This window comes from Protopterus annectens, chromosome 9.part0, assembly GCF_019279795.1.
Source record: "Protopterus annectens isolate FY-2018-M chromosome 9.part0, PAN1.0, whole genome shotgun sequence".
Lineage (NCBI taxonomy): Eukaryota > Metazoa > Chordata > Ceratodontiformes > Protopteridae > Protopterus > Protopterus annectens.
This window is the reverse complement of record NC_056743.1, coordinates 1,204,095,432-1,204,105,687: the sequence shown is the minus strand read 5'-3', so window position 1 is coordinate 1,204,105,687 and position 10,256 is coordinate 1,204,095,432. Positions and strand designations below refer to the sequence as shown.

Below are 10,256 nucleotides of genomic sequence, written 5' to 3'. Positions count from 1 at the left end.
CAGTTAGCCTAGTACTAATCTATGAACCTATGAACATTTCTACCCAGGACCTTGGAATCTCCCAGTCTGTTCCCGGAAGATTCAGATCTCTCATGATTACAGTCCTTTTTTCTCCTATCTGACTCCTTTATTCTCACTTCCATGTTCTCATCCTTGATGTATATAGGGGTTAATATACTGTATCAAGCTGCTAGCATTTCCCTTTCCTCCATCTCAGCCTCTTCATGCTTACGCTAGTCTCTTTCACTGCCTGCTCCCTTGGCCCTTTCATGGAATGGTGTTTTTCCTCATGTCTGACTACATGTCTAATTCCCACCTTCATCTCTGTTGCTACTCCACCTCCATTCCTCCCTTCACTTTCATTCATGTACAATCTATAGCCAGTCATGTTTATGCCCCGTCCTTTTTTGTCAATGGCTTATGTTTCTATGATAAAAACAATGTCCGTCCTGCCCTCCTGCATCACTGTCTATAAATCCCCACCTTGTTACCTAGACTCTTTCCACTCATAATAATACACCCCAATAAAGCTCTGAAGCATATTTGTGTATTTACCTGCTAGATGTTTTGGCCCCTTTTTCATTCTTTCTACTGATTATCTGTCTCCCGTTTTGTAACTGTAACATGGCTACTCCACTTACATCTTGGTTAAAAGTGCAATCATTGAGATGTACATTCCAAATCTAGCCTTTTGGGCAAAGAGGGACACTGTCCCTGGCATAGGGCTGGTCTTTCTTCCCCATTTTCCTTACTCCCCTGCCAGTCCAAATCCTTCTTCCTTGTCCACCACCATAATCAGTCATAATAGTCCCTCTCCTTCCTCGGGGTACCAGGCATGCGAAAGGTGATAGTTCAAAGAATGATACCTCCATCCTCCTGCCTGGCATCTATCTGTCACCACACTGGTCCTACTTTCTATTTCCCCCGATTTTCCCTCTGAAAGATCATTGATATTTACATGCATGAAAACCTGCATCCACTTTTCTCCTTTGGAGACTACCTCTGTGACCGCCCTCCCACGTCTTGCTTAGTTTAAGCCCTGAGACTGGTTTCACAGTAATCTAGTATCCACTGACTTACTTTCTAAGATTCTGTATACCCTTGATGACTAATTTCCAGTCAGCAAAACCCTCTTCTCTCTTCCCTACACCTTCTGTCTCCTGTGCTCTATGTCTGGACCCATCCTGTTTGCAATGTTTCTCCTCCTGCTCCACTACTCAGAGTCCTCTTCCCTGTCTGTTCTGGTCACCACACTCCATGTGATCCCCTTTCCATCCATCCTGCAGTATTCCTACAAGCCCCTTTCCACTGTTCTGTCTCTTTCACCCTCTTTGCCTTCCATCTGGCTGACTGACCCCCCCCCTGCCCACTTCCCTCTTGCTCCCTTCCTAATGTTGGTCCCTACAAGGCCGCCTCTGGCTCTGTCTTTTCTTCAGTGTTTATCACTGCTCTCCCAATGTATGCTTCTAGTGCTGCTTCCTTCTAATTGTCTTAACTTCTTTACTTTCAGACTAAATGTAAAATGCATGCACTTAACAAGGCCTAATGTAATACTGTAGTATTTCTGGCTGTCACAATGCTGTATAGAATGGATTTTGGCTGTGTTTTAGGCTTTTGATTGTTTACATTAAGATTAAATTTAATGCACTTCATTGCTGCCGAATGTAACCCTGTGGTATTTCAGGCAATTACAATGGTCTATGCAATGAGTTTCAGTGGTGTTTAAGGCTACTTTGTTTGCTTTCGTTCAGACTAAATGTACCTTATGTGCACTTTATCATAATGATTGTAATCCTATGGTATGCCCAGGCTATTAAAATGAACAGAAGACATTATTGAAAAAAGGCAAGAAGTGAAGAATGTAATATATTTAAAATCTCACAAGTACAGTAATAAACACTAATATCGCTGAACTTTTACCGCCAGCATTATAGACAAAGTAAAAAAAAAAAATAATAACCATAGGAGAAATGCCTCAAATTAGGGGCAGTTTTTAAATGCTGGTATAATTAACTTAGGACTTCTCAAAGTAACCTCCAGTTTTAAGAAGGATGGAGCAAAAATTTAACAAGACATTAGGGGTGTCCCTCCAAAATCAGTTTACGTGCATACACGCATGCAGGAATCAGGAAACTCTCCAGCGAGTTCCCCAGCGAGTATCGCCTCTTCACAAGGGAATGAGGGGAATTTAACCATGCTCATGGAATTACTCACGCAAAAAATGGACCGGCTGTCCGAGCAGGTCAGTGCTATTACCCGCTCCCAAGAAGAAATGCAGGAGAGGGAGAAAATGACCCGCGTAGTAACACCAGGTTCACAACCAGCACAAAACAGTGGAACTATGAGTGGACCTTCTCAAACAGGAGGCCATAACCTAACAGGAAGTAACAACCATGGTGAGCGATCACCGGTAGACCAGAGAGGTAACCACGGCAATGTTGCTCAAACCCGTACCGGAGAACAAGTGATTGGACTTGCACAAAGCCTCAGTAACACCGGCACAACACCAGCCCTGGATGTATGGGTTCATAGGGAATTTTATTTTAACAACGGAGGTATGACAGTGAACCCTGCTAACCAAGAGGAGGTAAGCAACGATTTATCAACAAGATTGACTATGTTTGACAACAAACTTTTTAAGGTACGGAAGTTGCAACTTGAAGTTGCTTACTTCCGTGAATGCATAAAATTAAAAATAGTGCCGAAGGGACTGAGATTATGGCAATTCCCTGCAGGACTTGTGGAAGGTACGACCTTCCACAATGTGTTATTAACAATGTTTGACAGACATGGACTGGAGCTGTTAGGCTTATTTTGTGAACAGTACCAGTTAATGATAGATGGTCTACTAAGTGAAATAGACGTACTGGACAGTGGGATAAAGGAGGACATTAACTTTGGAAGATACCAGTTCGAATATGAGAGATGCTTTAAAAGCATCGATGAACACCTCAGTAGATTAAATTTAACAAAGAACAAAAAAATAACCAGAGATTTAAATGACTATAGACTGGGGAAAGCATATCCAAAGCCGCCTGTGCACAATATTAGTAATACTCTAACGACAGGGGACTCAGGTGTGAATATTGGAGCTGCTGGAACAATGAAGGGTAATTCAAGGAATCTAAATGAGGATCAATGGGACCAGGACATGGAGTACAGTGGTCAGGGTACCAGTTTTGAGACCAGGAGGAGCGAAAGAATAGTGAACCAAAATAAAAATAAAAATAAAAACACCAATACGAGCTCCAACACTGACAATGAGTCTAACTTTAATGGCAATAATCAGGGTGGAAATTTTCGCCCAGCAGCCTCTTACACTCGGAGACAGAACAACAACAAAGGAAGGGGGGCCAGGAGGAAAAGGTGGTGAAATCGACGTACAACGAGGACAACTTTGAACCCCCAAATGATGGTGGCAGGATTTTACTAAATGCGAGTGGTGATTTCAAAGTGTTTAACTACTCTAACTATAACATCAGTAATGAGACAGTCGAACTACTATCTAAGGGTCATACCTTTGTACCCTCCCGCCATTTCGACTTGGCTAACACCCTAATTGACTTGAAACTTTTTACCAGAAAACTCAACTTATTATACCTCATGGGGAATGATCTAAACAGACAATCCCAGTTTTATGTATCCAGTGTCTTCAATCCCCCATTACACCCGACTCTTGCAATTTTTGAGAGGGCAATGGAATTAGACTTGAGGAACATTAGGAATCAAAATCTTAAACATGGTTTTAACAACCACAACATAACCATGGAGGAAAGACAGAAACTACAGTTCCTCAGAGAAGCCCCAGTCCGGTTAATGAAGCCAGACAAGGGCGGTGGCATCACTATTATGACCTGTGATGATTATAATTCCAGAATGCACCAGATTCTTAATGGGGAAGCATATTCTACATCATCTATAAGTGAGATGAACACAGCACACAACAGGATCAAGGGTTTTATCGAAGAGTTGTATATTGAAGCACGTATCGACAGGGAAACATATAGCTACATGCAGCAAGTATCACCTAGAATTCCGTTATTGTTCGGAATTCCAAAAATTCATAAGAACATCAACAACCCACCAATGCGACCTCTAGTAGACGGGAGGAACAGTATTACATACACCTGTGCCAAGGTGTTGGACAGGATCTTACAGAAATATGTGGCTATGGAAAGGCAAATTACTAAAGATTCTTGGTCCTTCCTCAGTTCCATTAACACCTTGGAATTCCACCCCAATTGTCTACTAGTTACTATTGATGTGAAGGATCTTTATTCTTCCATCCCTCACAATATAGCAGTAGACTGGGTTCCAACTATGCTGAGGCTACTGGGAGCATCTGATGAAGAAAGTAAATTGGTGGGAGAGTTGATTGATGTAGTTCTCTCTTATAATTTTATTAAATTTGAGAGAGAACTATATCATCAAAAAATAGGAATAGCCATGGGCTCCCCATGTGGGGGGAGCATAGCAAATCTAGTCATGGCATCCTGGGAGAGATCTTTCTTATTGAATGAAGGTCGATATAGCTCTAAACTACTCTTCTACACCAGATACCTTGACGACATGTTTGTGATGTTTGATGGTACTCACACTGATATTGAGGACTTCATGGGATACCTGAATAATTCTACAAACTTTCTTTCTTTCACTTATCGCTTTGATAGTGAGAGGATTGATTATTTAGATGTTGACCTCAGGAAAGACCACATCAAGAATATCTGGGTTTCCAAGATCCATCGGAAGGAGACCTATTCCAACTCCTTCCTACACTATTCTAGCTGCCACCCTAAACACCACAAGAAATCAGTGGTAAAGGGTCAATTAGTAAGGGCAGCTAGAATGGTAACGTATGATGAGGAATTCACTGAAGAATGTGAAACTTTGTTTCAGTTCTTCGTGAAGAGGGATTACCCCACGATTTTCTCTACGAGATCTTGGACGAAGTCACAATGAAAAGAACTATGAAGGTATACGTACCACTTTTAAATGATAGTGGTTTGAAGCAAGGGGTGTCAGTGGTCCAGGATGGCAACACTCCTAATGGGATGAACTTCATGGCCAGTTTCTGTTGCACATTTAACTTAGATTCCCACACAATTTTTAAGATCACTCTAAAAAACTGGGATTTTCTATCCTATGATGCTGAGTTGAAGAATAAACTTCTGACTAAACCAAAATTGGTCTACAAAAGGGGTAGTAACTTAAAAGAACTACTTGAGGGTAGTAAACAGACATACACAACAAGGAAAGGCATGAGTAAATGTAACATGTGTAAATACTGTAAGGTCATTGACGAAGGTTGTAGTTTTGAAATAGGTGAGTGGAAATTTAAAACACACCACAAATTCAACTGTAACAGCAAACAAGTGGTGTATTTGGCTAAGTGTTGCTTCTGTCCGGCCTTCTACATTGGGAAGACGGACAGAAAATTGAATGAAAGGATTTATGAACACCTCTACAGTATCAGGAGTAATAAACTAACTAATGCCCTGGCCAGACACATTAATGATCATCCAGGACACGAGTTCAAATTTAGGGCCATAGACCAACAGGTTAGTGATGGAAGGGGTGGTTATGATTCCCTAAAACTCGAAAGGAAAGAGCTCCTCTGGCAACTCAGGGTGAACGCAAACCAGAGACCTGGTATAAACGAAATGTGTTCGATCCAGTGTATATTGAGGCTTAAGAATTTAGAGAGATAGTGTACCTCTCTCTAAAAGTCACTTAGCCATTAGTTTATGGTGCTTTACTAAAACTGTTACTAAAACTGTTACTATAGCTTTTTACTCACTCACTATTCATTACCTGCACATGTTTGACATAGTGTACCTCTCTCTAAAAGTCACTTAGCCATTAGTTTATGGTACTTTACCAAAATTGTTACTAAAACTGTTACTATAGCTTTTTACTCACTCACCATTCCTTATTTGCACATGTTTGAACTCCCAGGCTTTACTACACCCTTATTATACCACAATTTCGAGTAGATATTGAGTTTTATTATGAACTTTACCACGAGTTTTATTCGTGTGTCTAGGTGCTTATTTGGTTGGTTAACTAATACTGGTCCAGTCGAACTTTAATGTTAGCATCTTTTTTACACTTGAACAATAGCAAGAACTAACAACAGTCCATGTTGGGCACCATTCTACTTCCCCACCTGTCTGTCATTCTCCATGCAGAAGTCCGGGTGACTATTATAATTATAATTTTGTTAGACAGTTGAGTGTGTTAACCCACCATTGTTAGTCACAAAGGGGGTAGGTACTTAGGTGTTTCAGGAACAGGCAGGTTCTGGTATTACCGTACAACACCACTACTCCCATTTTATACAGTTTGTATTGGTGCACGGTTTAGTGCAAAGAGATGGGTTAATGGCCTGTTTAGGTTTTATACACCAACATTTGTATATTTACTTTCTATATATCTTTTATATATATTTTTTTAAAAAATTGGGTATATTGGTACATTTGAAAACTAGTAACCTATTGAAAGAGGGACGCCTTTTTATAGGCGTAAATATTATTGTAAGTGTACCCTCACCGTAAGTAAATTATAGGTTAATATATCCTTTACATTCTATTTTTAATTTGATACTTGAAAAGTTTTTAATAGTTTTAAACATGGTCTTATCTGTCGTGTTTTGATGTTTGAGCACATATTTGTGAATGTTCGGTTCAGCTCTTTATTTCAACAAGTTGGACTGGATATTCCTTTCCTTTCTTGCTAACAGTTTATTATGTGTTTCACAGGTTTATCTAATGAATGAACAAGTGTTAATTGATGGGTGTTTAAAGGTAAACCCCTTTGAGAGTTTCACTGTTTTTGCTTTGAAGAAGTTTAGTACAAACTTGTCGAAAATTGTATGTTATTAATCGCACTTCAGTTTTTATTTAATAAAAGGCAGCTTACAACAGCTACTCCGTTGAGAGCGTCCTGTTTCCTACAGTGTTCGTATTTAGTCTTTCTTCGTTCATCAACCTCCAGTTTTAAGAAGGATGGAGCAAAAATTTAACAAGACATTAGGGGTGTCCCTCCAAAATCAGTTTACGTGCATACACGCATGCATGTTTGTATACGTGTGTGTGTGTGTGTGTGTGTGTGTGTGTGTGTGTGTGTGTGTGTGTATGCATATGTATGTGTGTGTGTGTGTGTGTGTGTGTGTGTGTGTGTGTGTGTGTGTGTGTGTGTGTATGCATATGTATGTGTGTGTGTGTGTGTGTGTATGCATATGTGTGTGTGTGTGTGTGTGTGTGTGTGTGTGTGTGTGTGTGTGTGTGTGTGTGTGTGTGTGTGTGTGTGTGTGTGTGTGTGTGTGTGTGTGTGTGTGTGTGTGTGTGTGTGCACATACCAGTATGGACATATGCATGTGTGCCTGCTTGTTCATGTCTATATTTGTATGTGTGTGGCACATCTTGGCATTGCTATTACGCCACATCTGACTCCTATAGTGACCTCATGAGCAGCAGCCACCATCCACAGAGTTTACAAGGTAAGTAAGAAATGGAAGCAAATTGCCATGCCATAAATTTCATCTGTATTGCACACACTCTGCACACAAACCTATGCACAATTTGGAGCCACCAGTCTGCCTATACCATATCCTTGGGAAATTGAAATACCTGGACAAAACCCTTGTTAACACAGGGAAAATATGCAGATTACCTACAGAAGGCAGTCTAGCTGAGAAGTGACTTGGAGAATATCTTGCTGTGCGGAGACAAAGCTACTCACTCAGCCACTATGCCACACACATTGTAGGCAGTGACCCTTATATTTATCCAAGTTGAACTGGCCAGAATTCATGAAGGGTACTGGCCCATAGGTTTAGTGCAGTTTCTGTGGCTCTGGCTACAGTTTGGATATTAGCCCTATTTGCTGTCTTGCACAGCAACTCATATATATATATATATATATATATATATATAGAGAGAGTGAGAGAGAGAGAGAGAGAGAGAAAGATATATATATATATATATATATATATATATATTGCAGTTTCTCTAATTCTGTTATAATGCAGCTATTAGTACTTGTTGACTTCAAGATTGCTGTCTTTGTAATTACTACTTTGTAACTGGCTTTGATATGACTTCAGGCCTAATATGTATCATGAGTAATGGATGGTACTGATGTACATTCTAATACTATTCCAACTCTGGCAATTGCTAACTTCACATTTATTACCCTGCTTTCAACACTGCTTCATTCAGCAGCAACATACACACTTTTTTGCTTTTTTAACTTGTTTGTTGCTCCTCATCCAAATCAACTCGAACAGGCCTTTTTCTAAGCTTCTAGCCCCACATTCATGGCCATGCAGTGGGAGTTTTGCCCCCTACAAAATAAAGTTATCAATGGTTTGCCTCCTAAGTTAGAAAACGTGTAAAGAATGAGGGTTTCCAGCTTACTATTACGTTTTCTTGCACGTAGTAGGAGTGGTAGGTCCTGTATGGACTTGGAAAAGGATACTCAGAGCAGCATATAGTTATAATACTAGGCTGACAGACATTTTAGCTCAGAACATTAAAGTTGTTGGCTGCTAATTAGCTTCATCGTTGAATCCTAGGTTTGATTCCTTCAGTCCTTTTTTTCATTGTTTCCAGGTTGAGAGGTATCATGCATATTTATAGAGCCAACAAATGCAAACCAGATATGGTCCCATTCATGGTTCAACGAACCGGTAATAGTAAAAGAAAAAACACTGCTACACCGCATCATGCTACAGTGGGGATAAGGGAATAAGGTATAGTGTTTCTCCACTGTAGTCTGATTTCAGACTTAGTTTATATAAAGTAGCAGGGTGTGGGGAGCGCAGCCCCCCTGCAAACATGACTTTGTAGTGTTTTTTTTATTTGTTACTATTACCGATTCGTTGAACTGGTAGTCGCAAAAGTGCACTTTTTTTGGCTTGCTTAAACCCGTTAGGGTACTTTTTTCTTTTTTGTAGTTTTATAAGTTCGATGTTTGAAGACATCAACAATATGGTGTCGACCATATGTTGTTCGATGTTTTCAAACATCGATCTTATAATATAGACCTATATATATATATATATATATATATATATATATATATATATATATATATATATATATATATATGTGTGTGTGTATGTGTGTGTGTGTGTGTGTGTGTGTGTGTGTGTGTGTGTGTGTGTGTGTGTGTGTGTGTGTGTGTGTGTGTGTGTAATCTGGCAAACATTTATAATAGTATAAAGCAAAGCTATAAATAAAAGTACTACGCAGAAAGGGGTGGTGGCAGATATTTCTTTCTATATGAGAGTTCATCATATGTTAACCTAAGTTATCAACATAGTAACAACAGCACAGTGTTCAATGCTGCAATCCTCTGTCCTTCATCTGTGAAGCCTGTCCAAAGGCCAGAATATTCCTGAAAAAAATTTTTAAATTTCTTAATAAACTAGAAATACTGAACAATGTACACTAATCCACTTTGATTAATGCAGTGTTATAACTTTTTTGTAACAGCATTACTGTAGACGCCGCAGTGGCCATCTATTGTCCATTCACAACAGTGGAACCAACTGCTATCTTAATCGTGCTGTGCGCTGTGCCAACTTGCATATTGCATTTTCTTGGATTGGACTAAGAAGATGGGTAAGTCAATCATTGCATGTTATCAAGAATATTATAATTTTATATGTATAAATAACCTAAGAAGACATGTTATATCTGTAAGAGATCTTAAAATATTTTTCTGAGGGGGATGTTTGATGTACCTAACACTCTATTAATAATTCACAGTGACAGTTTTAACAAGATGGACAAAGGAATAACAGAACTGTATTTTGTGTCAGAAATGACAGTTAATCATTTCTAATATTGATGAGATTTTCATCTGTCTGATAGTGGATCAAGAATAATAGATAACATGTTAAATGATTTATTAGCAGATGTTAAATAAGACTTCAAAAACTCACCGTGTTTCTTAAATGAAATGGTGCTGAAGGTGAAGGGCAATGTGTGATAAAGTATAACTAAACAGAAAGAGAACTGCCAATTAACACAGAAGGCAACAGGTAAGGCACTTAGAAAAGCAAAGGTGACAAACTGAGAAAAAAAGAACGTAAATTTATTTGAGAAAAAAGATGATAAAAATGTTAGGGAGCAAACAAAGATAAGGATAGCAAAAGGTCAGAAATAGAAGAGTAAAAGCCAGGGTTACTAAATGAATACTTTGATTCATTATTCATGAAGGAAGAGAAGGGGAACTCACCAAGCTTAGCC

General features: G+C 39.2%; 1 protein-coding gene across 1 annotated transcript in view; it reads left to right on the top strand.

The window, feature by feature from the left end:
- LOC122811940 (snaclec coagulation factor IX/factor X-binding protein subunit A-like) overlaps window positions 1-10,256 on the top strand; it is an 82,567-nt gene that overhangs the window by 26,417 nt on the left and 45,894 nt on the right. Inside the window, exon 4 of the mRNA XM_044084125.1 lies at window positions 9,498-9,626. Coding sequence (XP_043940060.1) covers window positions 9,498-9,626 — 129 coding nt within the window. The remainder of the gene's footprint in view (window positions 1-9,497; window positions 9,627-10,256) is intronic.